The sequence below is a fragment of the Pangasianodon hypophthalmus genome, chromosome 10 (assembly GCF_027358585.1).
Source record: "Pangasianodon hypophthalmus isolate fPanHyp1 chromosome 10, fPanHyp1.pri, whole genome shotgun sequence".
NCBI classification, from domain to species: Eukaryota; Metazoa; Chordata; class Actinopteri; order Siluriformes; family Pangasiidae; genus Pangasianodon; species Pangasianodon hypophthalmus.
In genome coordinates this window covers 19,209,713-19,234,299 of record NC_069719.1, presented here as the reverse complement: position 1 = coordinate 19,234,299, position 24,587 = coordinate 19,209,713, and the positions used below count along the sequence as shown (strand labels likewise).

General features: G+C 38.8%; 1 protein-coding gene across 1 annotated transcript in view; it reads right to left on the bottom strand.

Annotated features, from left to right (window-relative positions):
• Positions 1-6,795: 6,795 nt before the first annotated feature.
• Positions 6,796-24,587, bottom strand: part of arhgap5 (Rho GTPase activating protein 5) — a 35,965-nt gene continuing 18,173 nt past the window's right edge. The window contains exons 4-7 of the mRNA XM_026933860.3: positions 16,226-16,303; positions 14,265-14,396; positions 10,894-10,999; positions 6,796-8,796 (exon numbers count right to left, since the gene is read on the bottom strand). Of these exons, the coding sequence (XP_026789661.3) occupies positions 8,457-8,796; positions 10,894-10,999; positions 14,265-14,396; positions 16,226-16,303 (656 nt within the window). The 3' untranslated portion in view covers positions 6,796-8,456. The remainder of the gene's footprint in view (positions 8,797-10,893; positions 11,000-14,264; positions 14,397-16,225; positions 16,304-24,587) is intronic.

Here is a 24,587-nt window from a genome sequence, read left to right as displayed (position 1 = left end):
CAGGAAAGTGGCCTGTCTTAAAGGTGCATTCATTCCATGCTTAGGGAATATTACATACATTTCTCTAAAGTCTCTCCACAATAAGGCGCTGCCTATAAAATGAAATTTGTATGGCATCTACCTTTAACATATGACATCTGAAACAGTGTAGCTGCTTCATACTTATTAATGGCCATGTTCCTTGTCATTAATCTTGAGATAATATTTTACATTTTAACATTAGGTGAAATTGGAGTTGCTCACCTTTTATCTCTTCCAGTGGTAAGCAGAACAAAGGCACATGACTGGTTTATTCCTACAATATGCATTTAATCAATATATTCAAATAGAGGTTTCTTTTTTTGGTCTCATGTATATTGTGGCAACGACTGTAAGCATTCAACGTGCAGTCCTGGTTGTGGTACATGTTTTAGATGAGAAGGTAAATCAGTAACGCTTAATGAAGATGCGGTAATAATGTTAATAGAAATCTATTTAAATCATGACTGACATTGAGAATTGCAGCACTGTATTGTTATGATTAGCAATATTGTTGTAATTGCGTGAAAAATGAAGGCTAGGCACAACACTTATACATTATTATACACATACAGTATATAATGTATAAGGCTTGTATATGTCTCTTTTGTATACAAGTCTTATACATAGTCAGAGCTGTGAAGAATGTTCCACAATAAAAAGCTATAAACACACAAAAGAGCTTTAGGTTTCACCTTTTACATTTCTGGGATAAATATTTAAAGGCTGGTGGTCCCTGTAAACTGGTTGTCTTGGCTAAGTGTCTTAATGTCATTTATCTCAACATCTAGGCTCAGATAAATGGTCTTTGGTTTAAAAAAAAAAAAAACTTGAATTCTGTGATTTGAGAAATTTGGTACTCCACAATAGACACATTAAAAATTATATAAACCCAAAATATAAATATGAACCTTTTCAAAATGATAGAAGTTTTTAAATCTCACTGATGAATACCTTCATATTAAAAACTTTTTTTTTTTTTTTTGCACCAACTAATCTTTCTGCCTTGACGGTTTACACTAGCTTTTTGTAAATATTATATATGTTACCTATGTGAGCAGATCTCTGCCCTGTAATAACCCTCAAGCACACGTTTTCTAAATCAGTAGCATCACATCCATTACACAGATGTGTTATAAACAACAGCAAAAAAATAATAAAATAAAAAAGACCTTTTTTTTATCCTTGCAGTGGCAAAAAATGAACATATTTGTAGCCTTTGTTGCAGAGATGATTTGTTATTTGTGTAAAAAGACCAGACAAGTAATATTTGCCATTTTTGTTCTGAGAAGCATGGCACTGACAGTGATAGGCACACTGTTCTCATTATGGTCACATGGATGTGTATTACACTAGAGTGTATGTGAAGACTATGATTTGTTTTTTTTTTTGTTTTGTTTTTTTGCCTGAATGTGACAGGGTTTTTTTTTTTTTTAAAGCTGTGTGAACACAAAAATCAGATATTTGACTGTCACAATATCTGTCAGATTGGAATTCTTGAATTTCATGGAATTCATGCTGCAGCACCATTTGGCTGCATCATTTGCCTTCTCATTCTCATCACAAATAACCACCAGAGCAAATAATCTCTGTGCTGAAGGCTGTGCTCGGTTCAGTTTAAGAGGGGATGCAAGGATGTGGAAACGCATGCTTTTCGGGGTGCAGCGTGCCATTGTTTCCATCAGCAGGATCACAAGGAGAGTTGAACACTATAAGATATGTGAACTTTATTTAACAAGAAAAGAGCTACAAGTATCCTGTCTTCCAAAGCCTTCTCTCATCTCTTCTGCCTCAGTGTATTTATTTTTATACACTACTAGCACCTTTTTTGTAGATTGATATGGAACTGTGGCATCTGTTAGCTTGGATTCAGTCTGCCCTTGTTTGCATTGCTAGCCTTATTAACCCTCACTCACTGTGCTGTTTGCTACATTTCTTACAGACTTGCACCTTGTCGTTTTCTCTCTGCTCAGTACGTGGCACTTTCCACTCATTCTCCATGCTAGTCAGCTTATCCCTTGTACGTAGTTGTCTCTCCATGTATTCCACATCTCCTGACATCTAGCTGACTAAAGAATCTGTGCTTAAGTGTAAGTTAGCTGTTTCCATATCCTCCGCTGCCTAGCAGACCAGCATTATAGACTTTTTCTCAGTAGACTTTCCCGGTCGACTTTTTCCTCTACCATATCACACACTTTGAGTCTGCTAAGTTAGCCGGATTTCTGATAATACTCAGCTCTGGAGTTGGAGTTAGTTTTCCCTTCTACACAACAGACCCCTTATTCTCTTCTTTTCAGTTGAATTTCTTCTGTCTTTTTTTTTTTTTGCTGTACACTGAGTGGTTAACATAAAGAGCCATGCTGCAAGGTGCACTCATGCTGCCAGTGTCTGAATCCTTGGGAAGCCAAAATCATCTACCATCTATATGACCATCAGAAAGACACAAAATCTGACTTTGACATCCCCTGTGCTGAATGTGCAACATTTTACACTTGGCTGGCAAGTTTAGACCCTAATTTAGAGTCAAATCTGACTCAAGTCCAGCAGCCAAGTTGTTCTTACCAGCTGTGAGTCATCACCACATATTGGTTCACTCTGACGATGTTGTGGCTGTCACTGCGGCAAAAGTTTGAGTAGATCTCTCCATGTTGCACAAAATCTCAGGTGGCCCATCCTCTCACTCATCTCATAGAGTTGACACTTTGCAGTGTTGTTTGGCAAGGTGTAGGTGGACTTACTTGCCACTGTCAACAATTATGTTTCACCCATGACTGGCCTTCCCATTTACTATGATTTTTCTGAAAGTGAGCAGTCTAGGAAACACTCCTAAATGCAAAAGGAGCTATTCCAAGACTGATCCGCATCCCATATGCTGGATCTGTTTGGAGTCCCTTAATGCCTTTGCAAGATGCCAAACTGACTGCTTTTTTGCTTACTTGACCAAAAACATTGGGAGAAATATGTGCTGGACCTGGCCTATGTAGTTTCCCAGAGAAAGATAACTCTGAGGTGACCATGTAGTTGAATCTAGGATTCCTACCCAAGGTTACATTACCCAATTCAATCAGTTGTCTGACCATGCAGAATTCCCTGAAGGCAAACTTGCAGTGCATTTCTTGCTGTGTCCATATGCACCCTACTGTTTAGACTGGACGGTGAACAACTCTTGCAGTGAAAAGGCACAGGGAGGCTCCCTTGTCAAAGCATGAATCACCTCCATGGCCGGCAGGTAACATGCCACTCTACTTGGAGCATCTCTTACTTTAGGGCATTATTTGCTGCTCTAGAAAATCTGTGCTTCTGCCACCTGGATGTCACTGTGCACTTTCTCCAGGTTCTACAAGGTCAGCATTGCCCCTCCCAGTGGTGTGACTGCGGGAGTCTTCGCTAATCACATTTCCGATTAGTCTAAGGCGTGTCGGTTGCTCATGATGTTGTTGGCATACGCTATCAAGGTGATGCATGTGCTCATGCACAAGAATGCCTACAGGTGATTTCCACCACTCCTGGTAGTTATCCAGTGTTTATACTCAAACAACAAATGCACACAGTGCCGGATTAGGGCAAAACGTAGTGCTGCATCTGCGTCAGATCCACATAGCAGAGCTATTACCAGCACTACAGCTACATCCTTCTAATTATTCATAAAACCACTTTTTCATAGTCATTCAACACAAACATGCTTGCTGGCAGGGTAGAAATACAATTCAGCATGACACCTTCAACATAACATGCTTACAGCATGAAATGGAAACGAACAAACTTGTGTTTTATGTTGCTCTGTAATGCCATTTTGATGTATGTAGTACTAATGTCTATCTACAGACACTAGTCCTTCTGCATGTGAAAAATGAGATGTGAACCTCTCAGAAATAACAACAGCATATCCCTGGAGGAAAAACAGCTTAGATGAGTTAATCGAAAGGTGGAAGACACACTTGTTTGAGCAGAGAAGGTGCTGGCAGAACAGGCAGACGGGACAGGCAGATGATAAATTCCGAGAGGAATAACAATGTTTTCTGCCAGAATGGTGACATGGATAAGACAACTGAGAAAGGGCAAGATGTATTTGCTTGAGCAAACAACGCGCTAGCGGAGCAGGTGGAAGTGAATCTTGAGATGACACTGTAATTGTGGATGAAGAGAAATAAAGTCTATACTGGCAGTCAAATGGACTTCTATAACAACCAGTTAGAAAATTTAGCACGTTCTTTGACGACGCTTGCTAAAGGACATAAAAATAATGCTTATGCATAATTATTATTTTTGGCCAAGATATAAGATTACCAAATAAAAAAGTAAGAAACAATTGGCATAGTATTACTCTTGTGAAGCACCACATTTACAGATCACCCTGCTGGTTTTCTTGCCTGTACTTATCTACACAACTCGACTGAATAAGTCGGGACTGAACATTATGGTGTCACCTGGATGACAAAAACCCCTGTTACATTCATGCAAATGTTGACATAAGTGGCTCATTGAAAGCTTTTATCTTCAGGCTATTCAAGTGAACTTTCCATAACTCCGTAAAAAGCAGCAGATGTAGTATGTGTTTGCATAGTCTGTTTTAAGAATTTTTCATGAAGTATGGATGTATTTGTCATATCTTGCTGGTACTGTTTAATGCCGGTTTCTTTCTTTTATTAATGGAGCACGTAAAAGTTACTTAAAGGGTATGTCCACCCTCAGTGTCTTGTAGTCCCTGTTCTTTCTGCACTTCTATTAGTGAAGATTGATGTTACTGAGAAACAATTTGGAATAATTATATTAGGTGATCGTGAGGTGTCCAAATACTTTTGGCCATATAGTGTATCTGAGTAAGATGTCTGATGTGTCAGTTAAAGGGAAGGTTTTGTTAGTAGAAAGCATGCGGAAGAACTTTGTTGTGCTTAACGTTCCAGACTATCCATCGTAGAAGAGCTGCGGTAACAGAGGCAAACTGAAGTCTTTCCTGCATATGTGAGTGTTAGTCAAATACCTGAGGAAAAATCACTCATTTGATGATGTAGTTCAGCTCGGTGATTCATTCTGGACTGATACTCCTGCAGGTGCTTCATTTAGTCACAGGAGTCACGATGTGGAGCTCTGAATTTCTCATGTGTCAGACTGAACTGTAATAGATGTGGATGGTGATGGAGGTGTTACAAAGTGGGGAAGGAGAAGTCTGAGTGTCATCTTTTAAGCCCACTGAAATGTCCAGTATCTGAAATGAGCAATGCTCAAAAGCCTTAACCATCACAGTTACAGGATTCAGTTTGGCTCAGTTCAAGCACACAACTCTGCCTTTCTTGTTAAAGCGTAACAGCAATGATTTGTATTCCTGTTGCTTCACACAAAACATACACAATCTTCTAATCCATTATGTTGAAAACAACTGCTTCAAGTGTCCTGGCCGCTGACATGACTATCATTTGGGAGTTTTTATGGTTGCATATAATTCTGTCTGTTCAAGAGATGAACCTTTCTTTTTTTCTCACACACATAAGCATGCTTGTGTCATATAAGCAGCTTGTCAGTCAACTGCCTGTAGTTAATGGTGACGTCAACCCACAGCTATTTAGGGAGGTACTCTCGGGACAGCACATTTGTGTGAAGTCAGACATGATGAAAATTTTCTGGGTTTTTTGAACGTTTTCAAAAATCTTGCTGCACAATACCATTCATTTCCAGGTGAAGAGAGCATGTCCATTGAAAAAACGTGTTAAAGAAGGCACTATGAGGTCAATTTCAAGGAGTCTTCACAAGAGGGCTCCAACCACAACAGTGAAAAAGGTTTTAAGGTTACATCAGACAACAAGGGAAACGTAGCGCTAAGCAGAAATGCTATGGTTACGTCTAAAACTGCTTATATTTCACAGAACTATCTCTAAAGTGGAGTGTGGAAGTGAGTGGAGAGGCTGTCCTCAGCAGGGACCAGGAAATTCTGTCAGGATTAAAGGCGAGAGCAAAAAAAAAAAAAAAAAAAAAAAATCCCTCTTCTGAAATGTGCTTAAATCACATTTTTTGTGCCAGAGGATTGAAGCGCAAATCAGCTGCCATGAAAAAAAACTGCTTTGCTGCAGAATCTACTCTTGACTGCAGTGGCTTGAAAACTGTCTTCCCAAAATATAAGAGCTGAATCTACAGCAGCAACAGGGTTTTTACTGGTGCCTGCAAACTGAGGCTATGCAAACAGGTACAAAAGTATTCATATAGTTCTTTAGGCTGTACTAAGCTACAGTATTCCAGAGAAATGGCTTTAAAATGCATTTAATGGTCCCCAAGCCAGCCACCAGGGGGCCCTTTAAGAATGTAGTATATGCACAACACCAAGAAGAAATTCAAGGAGGGGTGAATACTTATGTAATATACACTATGACCACCTGTTCAACTGCTCATTCATGCAATTATCCAATCAGCCACTCATGTGGCACCTAAAGTGAACAATTAAAGATGGGAGAAACATCACATGGTCTTTTTTTCCAATGTTCAGTTGGCCAGTTTTGGTGAGTCTGTGTCCACTGTAGCCTCAGATTACTGTTCCTGACAGGAGAGAAATCTGATGTGGCCTCCTGCTGTAGCCTGTCTGCCTCCAGATTTGGTTGTGATGTGTGTTCTGAGATACTTTTCTGCTCACCACGGTTGTAAAGACTGGTTACTTGATTTGCCAAGTGGTTCACAAAGACTCCTTTGGACTGACCAGTCAGTCTCAGAAATAACAGCCACTGCGTGAAAAGATATCAAGGATGATTGACAACAGACAAATATGCTGACGATCAAAGAAGTGAGATCAACTTGATTTGTCAAAATCATTTATTTACTATAATACATAGCAATGATGTTAATTTTTTTTCAGTTTGTACAACAGGTTTGTATGAGGCAGGTCATATGAACAAATGTTGCTTCTTCTAACTACACAAATGGGATCCTAGCAGCAGTGCGCTTCCCCCAAACCTATTGAGCCCTTTTCCTGTAATGTTGAATTGACTGAGATATAAATTTTTGTCTTCTTACAAAGTTTCTGAGAGAAACTATTTGACTATTTCTCTGACCACCCTTTCATATACAAGCTTTCTTATATCAATCTCTCAAGTCTACCCATGGCTGTATCAAGCTAGTTTCCACACGAAGACTAAACTTTCTAAGCAGCATCTTGTTACAGCGGAACAAAATTCAGTACCATCTACAGAAAAGAAAAAAAAAACAAAAAACATTATCTTATCTTTTTTAGCTCGGGAATATTAAGTACAGTCAATTCATCTAAGTCCAAATTTTAGTACAGCAAACCACAAAGAAATCTGATTATAAGTTTTACAAGATTATACAGAGCTCCAGTACCCCGTGATTTATCAGCAAATTGTGCTGACATATATATATATAATCTATTTATATATATATATTTTTCTATATTTATATTCATATATATATATATATATATATATATATTTTCTCTATGTAGAGAAACAATTAAAAATGAAATATGGTATTAAAAATTAACCTATGGCATGATTAAATGAGCAGATATAATTTTACCCTTGTTTTACCCCATGTTCCCTCAAATAAGATTGATTTAAAAAAAAAAAAAAAAAAGTCTTGCATAAAAACGGTTAAGGTTGTACGTCATTTTTTTTCTATCTTTCAGTTATTACAAGTGGCAAATGACATGCAAATTTAGTTAAAGAACATCAATGCATGTTGGTGTGCAAAAACAAGATTTTGAGACAGAAAGAAAAAACACAGAAACCAATAAAAAGGTCTAAAAAGGACTGAAGGAGGAGCGAAGAGCCAGGCCACAGTCTAACGCCCGCTTTTCTCAGATGTGCCAAAGAGTTCCAGTGGAGTTTTTCCCTTCGGTGGCTATCAGAACGTGAGGAGCGTGATTTTTACTGCTGGTGTCCATCCCAGGCTGCTGTGCACCTGTTACGAGTGTGTGTGTGTGTGTGTGTGTGTGTGTGTGTGTGTGGTTTATATGTGTTGTAATTCTCATCCCAACAGTCCAATGGGCTCAGGACTCCATCACCACATTAGTTTTCATTATCTTTTAGAAACAGATTTCTACAAAAGAAGTCTTTTTTTAGAGAAAAGAAAAAAAAAAAAAAACAAGCAGACAAAAATGACACAAGATAAAGCCATTAAAATAGATTGTGCATGTAGTGTACACAGAATGGTTCGATTTTCTTTACCAAAAAAAAAAAAAAAATTGTAGTATAAATATATCTTCCTTATATTTGCAATCATGCTTGTCTGGCCAGACCGGTTCACCACATTTCATGAACAAATTATCAGTCATTTGTTTCTTTTCTTTTTTTTCAGTCACAGAAATGTAAATTCATTTTTTTTTTTTTTTTTTTTTAAGAAAATGCATATCTGTGACCTGTGATGGGAATTCATCATCTTGATACAAAAATGAATTTTCTTTTCTTTTTCTTCCCCCTTTCCCATTTTGAAAAGGTCAGTTAAATGAGGGGTTCGGAGGGCAGCGGGTGTTGAATCTGCTGTGGCTGCAGTGGTGGTGGGAGCTGTAGAGCCAGCAGTGACTCCACCATCCCATGCCCGGCGTGTCCCACGTGCCCGGCCTGTGGAGGCGACGTGCCTGCGGCGCCAGAAGGCTCGATAATTTCGCCACCGTAGAAGAAGTAGTGGCACTGCTGGATGAAGCTCTCGATGACCGATCGGTTGAGTGTGGTGGTAGACAGCGTGTCCTTGTTCTCAAAGTCAGGCCTCATGAGCGTCGGCCAGAAGCAGATGGACAGATTGTCTGCCGTCATCAGCGTCGTCTTACTCTGCTGGCTCACTCTGCGTGAAAGAAAGTGACGTGGTTACCTCGGCATACATGACAATATTAACTGTACTGTACATAAAGCTACAATGCCGTGTTTTGAACACGTAATATTAATCATTTATCAACGGTTCATTTAGGCAAAACCCACTACAAACATGCACTGGGGATCTAAAATTCTTTTTGATTGCATTTTAAAAAATTACTTAAAATGTTTAGTATTCATATGCATTTGAATGTTTATGAGCCGTTAATTTTAAAGACAGAGCGAACTGCAGAAGTTACGTAATCCACTGAAAGTGAAAATTATATGTTGCTTTCTTCAGCAAAGAAAATCACAAGGATGAAATGTTTTATGAGAAACGTGAATGCATTTTTATTTATTTACCTACATCACTGATAGCTTTTTACTGACAGCTGGATTTTACATTTCTCATTAAAAATCCACCATCTTCATACTCATCATTTTGAAGCACCTCAAATCAGAACAGAATCAGACCAAATCCCAAAAGCCTTACTATTTCTTGTATATGCTCACTACATAGGGCATAATATAACACCACTGTAGTTCCTATGCAGTGCACTGTTTGACCAACAGAACAGCACGTGAGATCTATTCAAATTAATTATACGTGTAGAATGTTTCCCATATACAATGTTATATGTTTCAAGTACAAAACATGAAAATAAAATAAATGCTAAGTCAAGCAAAGGTCATTTAGACAAAAAGATTAGAGAGGCACATTGTAATTAATGGACTAAAAGTAGAACATGGGATCTGAAACATTCAAATTGGATTTTTTTTCATTTCAATATGTTAATATTCTGAACATTATCAACAAGGTGTTACCGCCCACAGAACTGTCGCTCACTCCGTGGTTTATGTTTTTCACCCCTTTCTGCGTAAACTCAAGAGACTGTTGTATGTGAAAACTTCAGGAGATCAGCAGTTTCTGAAAAACTCAAAGCAGTGCATCTGGTACTAACATCCATGCCACAGTTAACGTCACAGAAATCACACTTTTTCTTCATTCTGAAGTTTGATGTGAACATTAACTGAAGCTCTTGACCGGCATGATTTTATGCATCTTGCTGCTGCCACATGATTGGCCGATTAGATAACTGCATGAATGTGCAGGTGTACAGGTGTTCCTAATAAAGTGCACGGTGAGTGTATACGGTTTATTTAATGCCTTTACTGCTAAAATCTGAAAGCAATTTTAGTACAACATTACATTTGATAAGTCTCTACACTGGGGTACAGAAATTCAAAGATAATTGGATGATGAAACATCATCCTGACCCACGATCAGAGCAAATTAAACGGTCTGTCAGCAGTTCTACAAGTTTTAAACAGCCATTAAAAACCTTTAACGCTTCTCTGACAGAGAAATGAACCATTACCAAAGAGCTTATGTCTGATAAAAGGCAAAAGCGTAAAACCTGTATTCAAAAGGCCTGCTAGGCTGAGTTTTCCTCACTATTCAAAATGTAATTAAAAAGCCCAAGCCCAAGGTACACATGAAAGTTTTTCAGGAAAAAAAGAGAAGCCTTCGGTTATTATGTCTCCTTTTTCATAGTTTTAGTCATCACAGTCACTGCTTTCGCCTGCTTTGACCATGTGGCCTTGCTAGACGCTGGAGTCCCAAGATAAATGCTCAGTACATTATTAAAAGGGTTTTATTAATATTAATGTTTATTAAAAAAGGATTACCTTTCATCTTTAAGCAGGTGACCGTTGCATTATACATGCAAAGCTAATTAGCAACATAATATTCTGCCTTTAAGTTACAGTGGGGTTAATACAATTAACAAGCTGAAAAACCATTTCATAGCTAAGGCAAAAACTAGAGCAACGTGTGTGTGCGTGTGTCTGTGTGTGTCCGCATTTTTTTATATCTTGGTGGGGACCAAATGTCCCTACAAGGACAGGAATATCCGACAGTTTTGACCTTGTGGGGACATTTCGCAGGTTCTGAGCCAAAGGTTTCCTTTTTGTTGAAAGGATAAGATTAATAAAGATGTCAATGGAAGGTCTTCACAAGGACACTAAAATAAATGTGTGTGTTCATTAACTGAGCACAACACCCAGCCTGAGGAACAAAAGGTTTTACCTGTTGAGGTGACTGATCACATATTTGAAAACGTCATAATTCACAGATGGAAATTTCCTCACGATGTCCTTCAGCACTTGCAGTCTTTCAGTATGGTCCATTATTTCTGCAAAGATGGAAGCACATTAAACATAAATCAGATTTATAGATGCCTTGAGATCATTAATCACTCCATTTTCTAACATTTTTAGAACAATTTAACAAACTGGGTCCTAAAATATCCATTCTGATTTCGGTTTGGTGTTTAACAGTGTCTCCTAAGCAGCTCGATCATCTGTCTTTCTGCTAACAGTGGCACTGAGACCGGCGTGAGACTAGTCGCAACACATCTGCGAGTCTGACGCTGACGTCACCAAGGAAAAATGTTTGCTCAGAGCACACTGCACAATGGCTGTCTGAGTGAGACGAGATGACTGGAAATCTGGCAGCAGCTTGAGCAATAAGGCAGTAAAATGAGGCACAGAGGCAGACGGAAAGAGACACAAAGAGGAGGAGAAGCAATGCAGCACAGAGACATTAGCCTACTGCTGAGTGCCTACAGAGTGATCAAGAACACGTCATACCAGACTCCAGATTAGATCCAGCACCACGGTTTAGGGGGGAAGAAGATAAATCCTAGCTCAAGAAAGAAAAAAAAGAATCCTACAGCATCAGTGTGAATAAAAAAATACACATGCATTTAAATTACTAATCACCAGCCTCCTTGGGGATGGGATTATAGAGTGATGATAGGATTTATTTCCTGTTGAGATCAGCACAGAGTTCTTTGTTCCTGCAAAATCAAGAGGCTGGAGATACAAAATTGGTTCTTGCTGTCTGTCTCATCATCAGCAGAGAGACATTTCCAGTCATTTATTCACGCAGCAGACTTTAGTCAAAGTGACTTATAATTGAGCGTGAGAGAGGAGGGTTAACAGCCTTGCTCAAGGACCCAGCAGTGACAGCTTAGCGGTATCAGGATTCAAACTCACCACCTTCCTCTAAATGTAAAGCTGTGCTGTAGCTTACGCAGCAACCACACAGCAGTAAAGGCCAAAAACAACCGACTCAGATCTTTGTCCTTCGACACATCAGCACTACTGCTCTGTTTATTTACTATAGTACACTACAGGGTGTCCAAAGCTCTCCATACATAGGGGAAATTAACACTTTTTAACAAAATGTACAAAACTTTAGTTACAAAACCTAATTGCCATTTCTTTGTAAACACACACGGAGTCGTCTCTCCCACTCATGATGAAATCGTGTTAGCACATCTGGTGTTATGCATGTATGCTTGTCCATCGCAACCTTGCAACAGCTTCCCAATCCAGCCGTGAGAATGATTTCTTCTTTTGTCTTCTTCTTTTGTCTAAGGTTTTGTCATTCTTAAAGGCTATCTGAATGAATATATATGAATATATATATATATATATATATATATATATATATATATATATATATATATATATATATATATATATATATTAAGACATTTTACTGAAACAATGTTAATTTCCCTTATGTATGGAGACTTTTGGGACACACTGTATATTTATATTACAGTTATAATCAATGAGAAAATCTATCACACTTATTAGTAAATACTACACACTACATTTTGAAACTGAAGGACAGCCACATAAACCTCCACTGCTATTGTCTCTGATGGATTTGGAGACAAACTTCCACATAATATTACACACAATATTATTTCAGATGAAACAGATGGCATTTTGTGCTTTGCTTTTGTCTCGAATTATTAGCTGGGTTCTGGTCACATGACTAGCTGCATGATATCAGCATGACGGACAGTGTGATTATGAGGAATTACGTATTCACGGCTGTGTACTATAGAGTCATGTGGTGCTAAGTGTGTTGTAAGCATATTGAGGACGAGCATTAGAGTGGTTTTAGATTTCATTCGAGTATTAAATTTAAGTCTACAGTATCCAGGTGAAGTTTACTATTTACAGTATATACAGCAGCAGAAAGGGGACACCAGGCTGAGCTCAGAAAACACTGACCAGTGAGCTCTTCTAAAACACATCATCCACAATTGCATAAAGTCGAATGTTACAAGCTACCTAGCAAACTGAAACCAGAAAAATACAGAATTATGAAAAGCGACTATATTAAATGCACCACTTAAAAACTAGGTGATTAACAACATTTTTTAGTTACGTTTATATGCAAAGGTAGTTCCACTGGTATTAATCCTGTGGTGCAATAGCGAGGTGCATTAGTTGCACACTTACAATTACAGTAAAGTATGGGTGAAAACATTGTCACAATTCAGGGAATATCATTTATCCAGTGAGAATCTGGACAGCTCTACAAAAGGCTGCATTCCTAATAGTGCTCGAGTGTTCCTAATTGGGACAACGTAATCAAATGTCTAACGTCGAAGTGTCTCTGCGATGTCTAACGTAATCGCCTCTAATCCTAAACAGAAGATGATCGTTTATTTTGGAAACAAATACAGAACTAGTGAGACATTATTTTAAATAGCTTGTAAAATAGGCTAAGATTATCCAAATATTTACACTTTACTTAAAGTGACTTCTCCTACAAATATTTCTCTGAATGATGAAGCTAGTTGTGGGCTACAGGTAAACTGACCACAGCAGCTGCCTTTAAATAAATTCCTCACTGCGTGTTTGCTTATGTTTTATGACAAAAGCAATTATTTATGAGGCATTATTACAGAATGCAGGAATAAATCACTCAAAATTGAACTAAAATGGGTTTAATTATTTTAACTTACTCATGACTGAAGTACTACAATGCAAAAAGCCTTTTTTTCTTCTTCTGTTTTTTTGCTTAGGCTGAGTATTTCCGCCAATCATGTGCGATCACGGCGGCTCATGTGGGTAAGGGGATGACGTGCTCTGTCTGCACAGCGTCTGGGTTTTATAGTTAAGCCACGTTTATATAGAAGAAGCTTATAAATAGTTTTATATTCTGGTGCAGACTTTAAAATGTGTGGCGGATGAGAATGAGAGCTGGGCGGGAAAAAAGTAGTAAACCGGTGAGAAACAGGTTACCATGACAACCCTGCTGTAAACAGTATTACACATGGGGGTGGGAGGCAGGGCAATACAATCAGTTATCACTTTCTTTTTTTTAAACAATAGGATATCATTATAATTATTTTTAGATATCACCCATCTCTAGAGCACTATTTAAAAAGTAGGGAACAAATTCAGGCACAGCAATTATTACCCAAGCTCAAGCAAGGGAGAGTTTCATTGTAATTCATTCCATGATACTTCAAATTTCTCCACAATTTAAAGGCCGTTCTCTTTAATGTAAGCCTACTGAGATTGCTAACAATCCCACAACTCTGATCGAGGAACGTCTAAAAAGAGAAAGAGAGAAGATGCACTCACTAGCTGCTTCTACGAGCTCTGGATGGAGACTGTAGGGGATGAGGGGGTCTGGTAGATCAGCGAAGAAAGCTTTCAGTGCCCCGGCTACAGCATTCACAGCAACATCCATGGCCATAAAATCTACACTGTGGTCTGTGTAGAGAAACAACAAAGACGTTAGAGTGAGGAAAGTGATAGCAATATAAAAACTGCATCTTAATATCTTCATTGGATGTTTTAGCAGTGTTGTTTAATTGAGTAAACGAGAACACGGAAGGTGACAAAGACAGAATGAGCAGGTGTATAGAGAGCAATAAAAGCGATAATGAAGAAGAGAAAGGGAGAAAAAATGTAAAAACAGGAAAGTAAAAACAAAAGGCTAAACTGAAGGTGAACTGACAGCTGTCATAGTAGATCTCACTTTGTAGCAAACACAGAAAAACAGAAATTCTATGGACAGAGAGGCAAGATAACTCTTGGCCAGCAGGCAAACTCATGCCCACAGATTTTTTTTTTTTTTTAAACCAAACTCTGGTTGACTGAATAATCTGGTCACTGTCCATCAACTCATCTGCACAGTTCATCAGGCTGCTATGACTGGGCTTTAATATGAAACATGGATACAAGCAAAAAAGCAAAATCTCTGTATTTCCGCCATAAAAATAGCATTTCAGCCATAAACCTACTTCCACTAACCGCTTGTGAGAAGCCCGTCCACCCTGCAGCCGGTTTTACATTGTGCAGCAGTCTTTTAAGATTTTACTTGTTATACTGTATGAGAAAATCCCAATAAAATCCTGGCCAAATTTTATAACATCATACTGCACGACAAAGTGTTCTCCATGTCAGATTATATAAGATGAAGATTCACTAACGACAGACCTGCGATTAAAGAAAATTACTAAGAAAATTACAGCAAATCGAGATGTAAGCATACAGCGTAAGCGTGGCTTAACAAGAACGTCAGGATAAATTAAGAATTACGAACTCATCTGAAAATAGCCAGAGATACACTGCTTATTCTAACAATCAGTTATTATTACTACTCAACGATCAGAACAAACGACATTCTAAATTGTTGTTTATGCCTGCTAATTTGTACGAAACTCAGCACAATTAAAATACTTTTTGGGGCTCCTGAGTGGCACAGCAGAAAAGCATTCGCCCTGTTGTCAGAAGATGGCGAGTACAAAAAAAAAAAAAAAAAAAAAAAAAAACAATGATGCCACAGCCATCTGAAATCAACAAAGCATAATCAGCTGTGCTTTCTGTCCAGGAGGGATGGCTTACACTCTCTCCCCTGTCAATCACAGTAACACTAACCAATCATGGGCATCTGTGAGCCCATGTATGTGGAAGAGGGCAGATAGCACTTTCCTCCAAGATAGGGCTTTCTTTTGAGTGTGTTACACAGCCTTGTGACAAAGCGAGAGCTGCAGTTTGAAAAAAAAGTGCCTTATACGCCTGGGAGGAAGCACAGATTAGCCTTCACCCTCCCCAGTTGGCAGCTGTTGTATGGCAGGGGTACAGCTGGCTGGTTGGCAGGAATTGGCAAATGACCAGATTGGGGAGAAAATGGAAGAAAATTAAAAAAAATATTAAAAACTAAAAACTGGCAGGGAAGGAAACATAACACTGAAACTGTCTACATCACACTTATAGACACTAACCCTGTCAGACATTAACATAATTACTCCCATCTTATTATCTATTGAGGTCTCTCTCATCTGCTTTTGACTAACAGGCCATTAGATTAGTAAAACGCTGTGTTTCTCTCTGGTGAATACATTAGCCTGTAGAGCAAAGAGAGATGAGAGGAATGATTTTTCTGCAGAAATTAAGGAAGATGGAAACTGACATCTAAAACAGAGATTCATTATTAACCAGCTTACCTATACTGTGTTTCTCAGCAATCACATCATTATATCAATTCTGAGGAAATGAAAGGCTATTATCTGCCAGCACAGTTTCTGATTAAGTACCTTGGTCAAACTGTTTCTGAATGTTGTCTTGATCAGTCTTGTTGCCACTCACACGATACAGACCTTCTGTGGTGAGCCCTGGAAAAGAAGGAAACAAATAAATAAATTTAGGAAATTGCTAATGGAACAAAGCTGTTAGTAGTTAAAGCCTCAAACAGCACAAGGGTTTTAACAGGGTTGAGAAAGTACCACAAGAAATAAAGCAGCACAGTGATTACTATTAGGGATGAAGTAAATGATGAAATATTAGGAATGCGAATGCAAAGGGAGCAGATCTGCCTGAAAACGTGCATGAGGTGAAATTAGGCTAGGCTAATTCTCTATTTGTGGACTGTGTGCTATTGAAGGCGCAACAATGTTGACTGTTCCAACCTCCTTTTTTAAAACTGTCCTACATAGTGAGTCCTAATTTAGCTCCATATCAGCAGTATACAGGAGGTCAGATGGTTAGTTGTATAATTTATCATGTCATAGGCCTGTTCCATTTCTGTCCAAGCGCTGAAAGGCTGAGCTTTTGCTTTGTTTTACGTAACAGTGGAATATTTCCTGTATACGATCATTACGATCATCCTCTTTCAGGATGTAGAGTGGTTTTTCACTGTAAACATTCACTGATTGCACTGACGCCACCTTCTTCAGCCTTTGTATGACTTTAATTCATTACAACAATGAAACATATTGCCACATATCAAGGCTGATCTAATCAAAACTGGTCTCTGTTGATGCATACAATTACTCGAATTTCCTGTGTAATGTTTAATCTAACAAAGTCTATGAAAGACAAAGTCATTTCTTAAAAATGGACTTGCTTAGTGCTTTAGGTTGCTAGTTCAGAGTGGTTTAGTCACTTGGTTTTGTCCGGCAAACGTTAAATCTGAACTACTGTGCATTCCTGGGATGCTCCCACATGTCAGAGCCAGTAGCACTAGGAGTTTAAGGTGAGGCACAATGTTACGCACAGACAAACAGGCCTGTTTATACAAAGGACAGGTGCAGGAAGTTGAGGCAATCTGATGTACTACTCTTACTCAGGAGTCAAACAGGTTTCCTTCCTTGATCTCAGTCAATTGAATGAAGTATTGCTCACGGTGTCATGTGGGTCAGATTGATTTTAGCAATTATCTAACCTCATGCGGTTTGCATTGTAGACAACCAGCCAAAGAGTAACTCGAGTCAACTCAGGTTGTATTACAGCCAAGCAATCATTACGCTTGGAAAGATGTGAGAGAACCGCCAATCAATGTCCCCTTTCTAGTTTTAATCTGAAAACTTGGAATGTCAGGTTTAAAAAAAATAAATGCATTTTAATATAAAGGACCTCTTGATGTTAATGTTCTTTGAAAGTGAAAAATTTAAGAAATACATTTAACTCAAATATAAAATTTCATATAAGAAAGATTTCATAAAAGCATTGCAATGCTTTTTTTTTTTAAATTACTGAACATGTAGACTGATAAAATAAGCTGTCATTTTTCTATTACTTGTCATTTAATATTGAGGAGCAGTTTTAGAAAGTCACAAAACCAACCTTAGAGAACTAGCCTACTCATTTTTTTCGAAACATCTCAGGATTCTTGAATTATAAACACAAATTATGCTACCTTATAGTTGCAACGTTGCATAGAATTGCTTAGATAGAACCTTACAATCCTCAGGTTAATATAGGTCAATATGGGATCAGTCCCTGACTACCATGTAACGAATGTGTGTGTGTGTGGCTGTATGTGTGCACTTGCGTGTGTGTATGTATGTATGTATGTATGTATGTATGCGTTAGGCCAGATGTTAATGCGTATTAAATATGTACTTAAGACAGTAATTAAGCTCAAGATCACAACTTCTCAGATGACTCAATCAGTTTATGGGGGCAGTAAGAAAGATCATACACTTCCCAAACAAATGCTGGAACAACCCTCACTGATATGAAAAAATCAAGAACCACGCTGCATCCACACACGAAACAGCAGGGCAAACATTGGGCTTGTCAGATGACCAGGCAGATTACATGTCTAGCTGAGTAAATGTCATGACAAAAGATCAACTCTTAGTTAAACCTTGGCCACTGCATCTGAGAGTTGAAACTACATGCACAGGAGCAGCACTTAGCACACTGTCTAAATCCCCCAGCACTGCAGCACTAACTAAACTGGGTGGGTGGAGCGGGCTGGTTAAATGTCTGCAGTGTATACAAAGTGAACACTGGTTTCACTCAGGCTTTGTCAGCAGCACGTATTTTGCTGTGCACAAGCTTTCTGGCCACCACTACTGTTCGCCATTGTTTGGCTGCGGAAATGCTGTAGCATGACTGACAGGTGACCTTGCCTTTTTCATCACACTTTATATTCACTCGCTGCAGCAAAGTGTACACGTGTTCAGTGGCCTTGCTCTTATAGACCGAGTTGCCTCCAGGGCTGCCATGGTAAGTGCAATACCAACAAACCACTGGTTAGGAGAAATTGTTTGGTAATGTTTCCAAAGCATCACTGTTATCGCAGTTTGTAGCAGCTAGGGGTGTGGTTTAGCCTGAGAGAGAGGAGAGGGGTGCTTGAGGATGAGCCAGAGGGGTTATGACCAACGTGTTACACCTTGCCACCTTGCTGTGAGCAGAACAAAGCTAAAGCCGACCAAAACGCAAAGCAACGCACAAGCTGGAATGCTGCAAGCGTTTTGTTTGCTCTTATCCCGGGTTTGCTGTGTTCTCTAAGTGGTGTACTATAGGCTTGTGAGCTCGTGTACAATACCATCATGCCCCCTAGCTATCACCGACTGACGAAAGTATCACTCGTAGCTTCGGAGGGGTGTAGGCTGCAGCGATGCTGACTTGTGGGCGTGGCCAGAAAGAGGTAACACACGTCATGTACAAGGAAAATCACTACAGCAAAAAATACCAGAAGTCAGCTTTAAATTATTATTATTAATTACACATTAACAAAGTCAGTAATGCTTGCAAAACTGAAGTTGCAGGTGCTCAGTGTTGAACAGCAGTGGAGATACTTATTTAATTCTTGTATAGCGAAGTAACTCTGATAAACATTGTTTTATTTTCTTAATTTATACCCCTGTTCATGTTTAAGACACTGCAATCATGGAAGGTTAGCATGGCTTTATCTGTTTGGTAAGATGCATCAGCTCCCATGTCAGACAACATAAGGAAACACATTACGAGATTTACACAATTTGTTTTTGTCAATAGGAAAGCTGCAGACACCATGTTTTCAGAAAGACCGTGTTTTCGGAAATCTTCCAACTTGATAGTACCAGGAATTGTCAGTAGATTCCATCTATCTTTAGTCATCTCAAGCCTAGCGTACTGCTGAGAGTGTTACGCAGTTTTTTATGCAGGTGGCTGCAGTGAAGGCCTGGCAAAGCATCTCCAGGGAGGAAATGCAGAATTAAAATTTTGAGAACATGGGCTCCAGACTTCAGGCAGACATTGACTGCAAAGGATTTTCATCCAAGTATTAAAATTATGGTTATATTTACAATTATGTCACCAAATACCTTTGCGCCCCTGAAAATGGAGGTACTTTGCTTAAAATGGCTGTAATTCCTAAATGGTAAATGCCATATTTTTGTGGAACCTCTTAAAATAAAGCTGAAAGTCTACACTTCAATCACATCCTGATGTTTGTTTTATTTCAAATCCATTGTGGTGGTGTATAAAGGCAAAAATCACAAAAACTCTGTCATTGTCCAAATACTTCCAGACATAACTGTATTTCTTTCTGTTAGGACAATTTTAAACAACAGCAATCTTACTGTGTATTAAGTAAAGAATAAAATACAATGGGTGTGCTGTTATAGGAAAATAATCAACAGTAGGTTTGTGTACAGCATCATTACCACCCTGATTTAGATTTTCCTTTAGCACACCCTGAATTCAATTGATTAAATAACGCGCAGTCATACTTTTAAACGTTACATATAATTATATTTCTGCAAGACAAGCTATTTCCTGAATGTCTCCTTAAAGAAAGCAACATGTATTAGAACAAGGACATGAATATACACTCACCGTCCACTTTATTAGGAACATTTGTACACTTCTGACCAATTAGAACTGAGAATTAATTGTTCTTGAGGTATCAAATGTGTTAGGCTTCAAGACTATGATGTATATATTGTTACTGACTCAGTTAAAACTGCTGCAATTTATGAGTAAATGAGTAAATTAAAAAAAAATTTACAAAGCTTCTCACATTCCACTGTTTTGCTGCAGTCACTGCAGTAACATGATGCCCATTTGACTGCTTGTGAGGAAGAGCTGCTAGTCAACCATAGCACAAGAGGCAGATAAAAGAAATACACCACATTTTGACTGTTCGTCTGAAGCCCTGTCAATACATAATCTTTATACATAAGTCTGCATTCATTCTGCTTGCTTTAAGCAACCTGTAATGTATTCAAATGTGAATGCGCCAGCCATTTTAAAATAGATACATGTGGACAAACATCCAGATAATTTTGTCAAGGTGCGTCACATCTAGCCCCTTAATATCACTCATGGTCGTCATGGTCGCAGTACCTGTTATGGCGCAGACACACTTCCCTACAATAACACCGCAGCTGTGCTGAAACCAAAAAACTCTTTTGTGCTGACGATGACCCACCAATTAAATGACAATGATGTAACTCAGTCAAATGCTGAGAGGAAGGTTGAGGTCAAGCATGTCATGAAAACAGAGCGGCAGGAAGCAGTGGTGAGGGAAGTGATGTTAATTTACATGTGGCTCAGCAGGATGTTCTGCTCTCCCTCAGAGCCCTCTCATCAGACCCATCTGCAGCTCTTCATCAACAGATTACCATCATGCTTTGCCCCCGCGTACAATAAAAGCCTGTCAGTGTGCAGGAAGCAGAAGACATTACTCAAATCTGTGCACACGGAGACCAAGGAAGATTGCATCAATGTGCATATGCACGGTATTAAATGGCCTCTGCACACCCCCTCCTTAGATACTGTTACCAGCTTAAGAAAGCATTTGGTCTATTTTATCCCCACTGTGATGGTTTCACTTAAAAGCTTAAAGCTTTTCAAATGAGTTCTCTTAAACAGTAGTGGAAACTTATTTAGCTGGCTTTTATGATTCAATGCAAATCACTAGACAAAGCTTTAGCTCTAAATCCCAGCCACTGAGAACACAATTCTCTACACTGTAATAGGTGTATCCTATGTTAGGAAATTAAATCAGATGAATTACAACATTAGGACCGGAGTTCCTAAACTGGTATCACTATCATAGTGACCCCTTTAAACCTCACAGTGCTGACTAATCATTATTCAATATATTATTTCCTAATCTATCATATTGCCATTAAATTTTAATTCAGGTGCAGCTAAAAAAAAAAAAAAAAATCAGACTACCACACCCTCACTCTGTGGGCTGCTTGCTTTGTTACTGTAAAAATGAAAAAGGTCAATATCAGTTTACTTCACAAACGCTTTTTTTCTGGGAGGTCCATCAGGCTGAACTGCAGAGCAACCTGGAAAAGGTCATCTGATTAAACACAGTTAGCGGGTGTGTGAAGTCGCCTAAACAGGTTCGGCACGGAGCAGCCTGCAGTGCACTGCAAATTGTTATTTTAGAATTACAGCATATACATTATTACTCGTATTGTTTCGTTTGATACAAGGTTCCACATTCAACAGACTGCATAATAAAGTACGCTATTCATCATAAAATACTGCTTATATTACATGAGGTGAAAAATATTTACACTTAATTAAGCCCACACTCTCACTCCTGATTCAGGAGAGGTTACCAAAAAAATAAATAAATAAATAAAAATTACGCTTCTCCTAAGCATGCTGTTTTCACAAGCCAATATGCTAGCATGCTTGTGTACTAGCTTGAGAAAAACAGCAGTGGCTACATTGAGGTCTGGTGTGTGGGAGTACTTTGGCCTCCCAGTAAGTTACAATGCTGATGCCCAGGGATTGGTGGACCGAAACGTTAGAGCGTGCTGAATCCCCAAATACACTATCACTAATATCGCAAACATACGGCTACACACACACACACACACACACACACACACACACACACACACACACACACACACACACACACACACGGCAACAATCTCTCTGCAGCATTCAGGCAGCCCTTCCTCACTGATTCAATCCGGGCTAAAGAAATCACCATGGCCACCATGGCCACTGGGAATTTCATATTGGAGATGATATAGCAGAGAACACAGGATTCAAAAACACATCTAGGGCTACAGAGAGCTGCGTGAATCTGATAGCACAACTAACTAAGAGCAGAATGGGAAAAGCTCCATGCTTCAGACACGTCACCTTGTAAGTCACACATGTGAAAGTTAGCCATGTTTAATTTTGTCACATAGTAAGGCACAGATGTTGTTTCTTTACCTGCTGCTAACACTGTCTCATTATTACGTTTCAGCTATTCTACTTTTATAATGTTGAACGTTTTAATCGACTGAAAATAGAAGTCTAAGGCCCATATTCATGCAATGCTGATTTCTAGTGTATCTATAATGTATTGTATTGCGAGACTACCGTATCATATTGAATTGGATTTGTATGTATTGTTACACCCCTAATTATTCCTCAAGGAAGCTTTCTGTCAGATCACAGCAGCGACACAAATCTCAGGCATGACTCACAACACAGGCTCTTCCAGGGACTGCGTCAGTACTACTGGAATGCACTAAAAAGCTTTTTAATAGTAATCACTACAACACACGTTTCTGTCAGAACGGCACATCCACATTTCAAACTAACAGCGGATTCTATAAATGGTGCTGTGCTTGTTTGTGCAGGATCACACTGTGCTGAGATAAAGGTCACATGGAGAGTGTAACCTTTTATAACTAGGTCTGCTTCCCATGTGGCCATGGCTCCTTGATGTAGAGGATGCATGCATAAAACAAAAAAATTGCAGCCTGTATTAAACACTCCACTTATACCTCGAGAAATACTGCTTGAGCATATAAATGAGAGTGCAACAATTTCAATACAAAGAACACTGAACCCAATATAGAAATAACACTGCTTCATCATTAGTGGTTATAAAATAAATAGCATGATTTATTTTACAAATAAAAACCATTTTGCATTGTTTATAATAGGTGTAAACATATATGTTCCTCCACACGTGCTGCAGGTTTTCCACCACGGGAAAGTGCTCAGGACAGAGGACGTTCCAATTTCTAATCAACACGGCAAGCTGCATTTTTCGTTTTATTGATTTCAAAAGAAAGTAAAAAGGAGAGGCTTGTAAGGAAACAACTGTCTATAACAAAGCTACTATTATGCATATCTATAAGTGATAACAGGAACTGACTCTACAACATGTAGCTATAAAACACATCGGGACTTATTGGACATTGTACCACAGCACAGTTGAACGCTCGAATCTGATTGGTCAGAAGGTGTCCCTTATTTTCATATAACAGTTCAGGTAGTTCCGGCTGTAGCATAAATGTTAATATTAATGCGCTGGTTCTATTATGTTTTTGTTTCTGTAGTAGCAGCATATACACATATATACATATGCGGACACTCCACATAACCTAAGACTTAATCTATGAATAATAAGCCGATTTAAAGAGGGGTTGTTGTTTAACAAAGTGATTCTTATAATCACTGATGTGGTGAAGTGTTTTTTTGTTAGGAGACATATATGGAAGAAGTCTCAGTTGTAAGTGCTCTCAGTCTCCGGCTTTCCGTTTCCTCTGTTTTCTCGGTAAAATGACAGGCTGCGCTGTGTGTGTGTGTGTCAGAGAGAGAGAGAGAGAGAGAGAGAGAGAGAGAGAGAGAGAGAGAGAGAGGCTGGTGAGACAGTTGACAGTTTACCACAGCTATAATGCAAGTGACAACGGGAACTAATGTACTAACTCGAACGTTCTATGACATTAAATCTAACTATAAAATAGAAATATGCGATGTGTCATTCATTAATAAAGTAAACACTGTAATCATTGTCAGATCGCTGTGGTTAAAGTGGAGTTATACACTCCAGACCGTGTACAGGGGGGTGGGAGAACATGCATTTTTTTCGTATAACAGCCCGGTCTATCATGTGTTATTCCTTACATAATCTACTCTGGGTGGTTATGTAGCATCACACTACCCCAGGGTGGATTGTTTTCTATAACGGCATGCCCAGTCATGTTTTATTCCTTATAACTTTGTTTTCTTACGTAAAGGTTGTCCATACTGAAATAACAGCATAGATAAAATCCACACCTTATGAGGAAATACAACCGGCACACTGGATCAAACATTATACTACACCCAGTACTACTACCATCTTTGTGCACATGCAGTCACACGTGTGTCACCACTTAACTAATTCCTGGAACAATAAACAATGCCAGGAACATGGGCAATGCA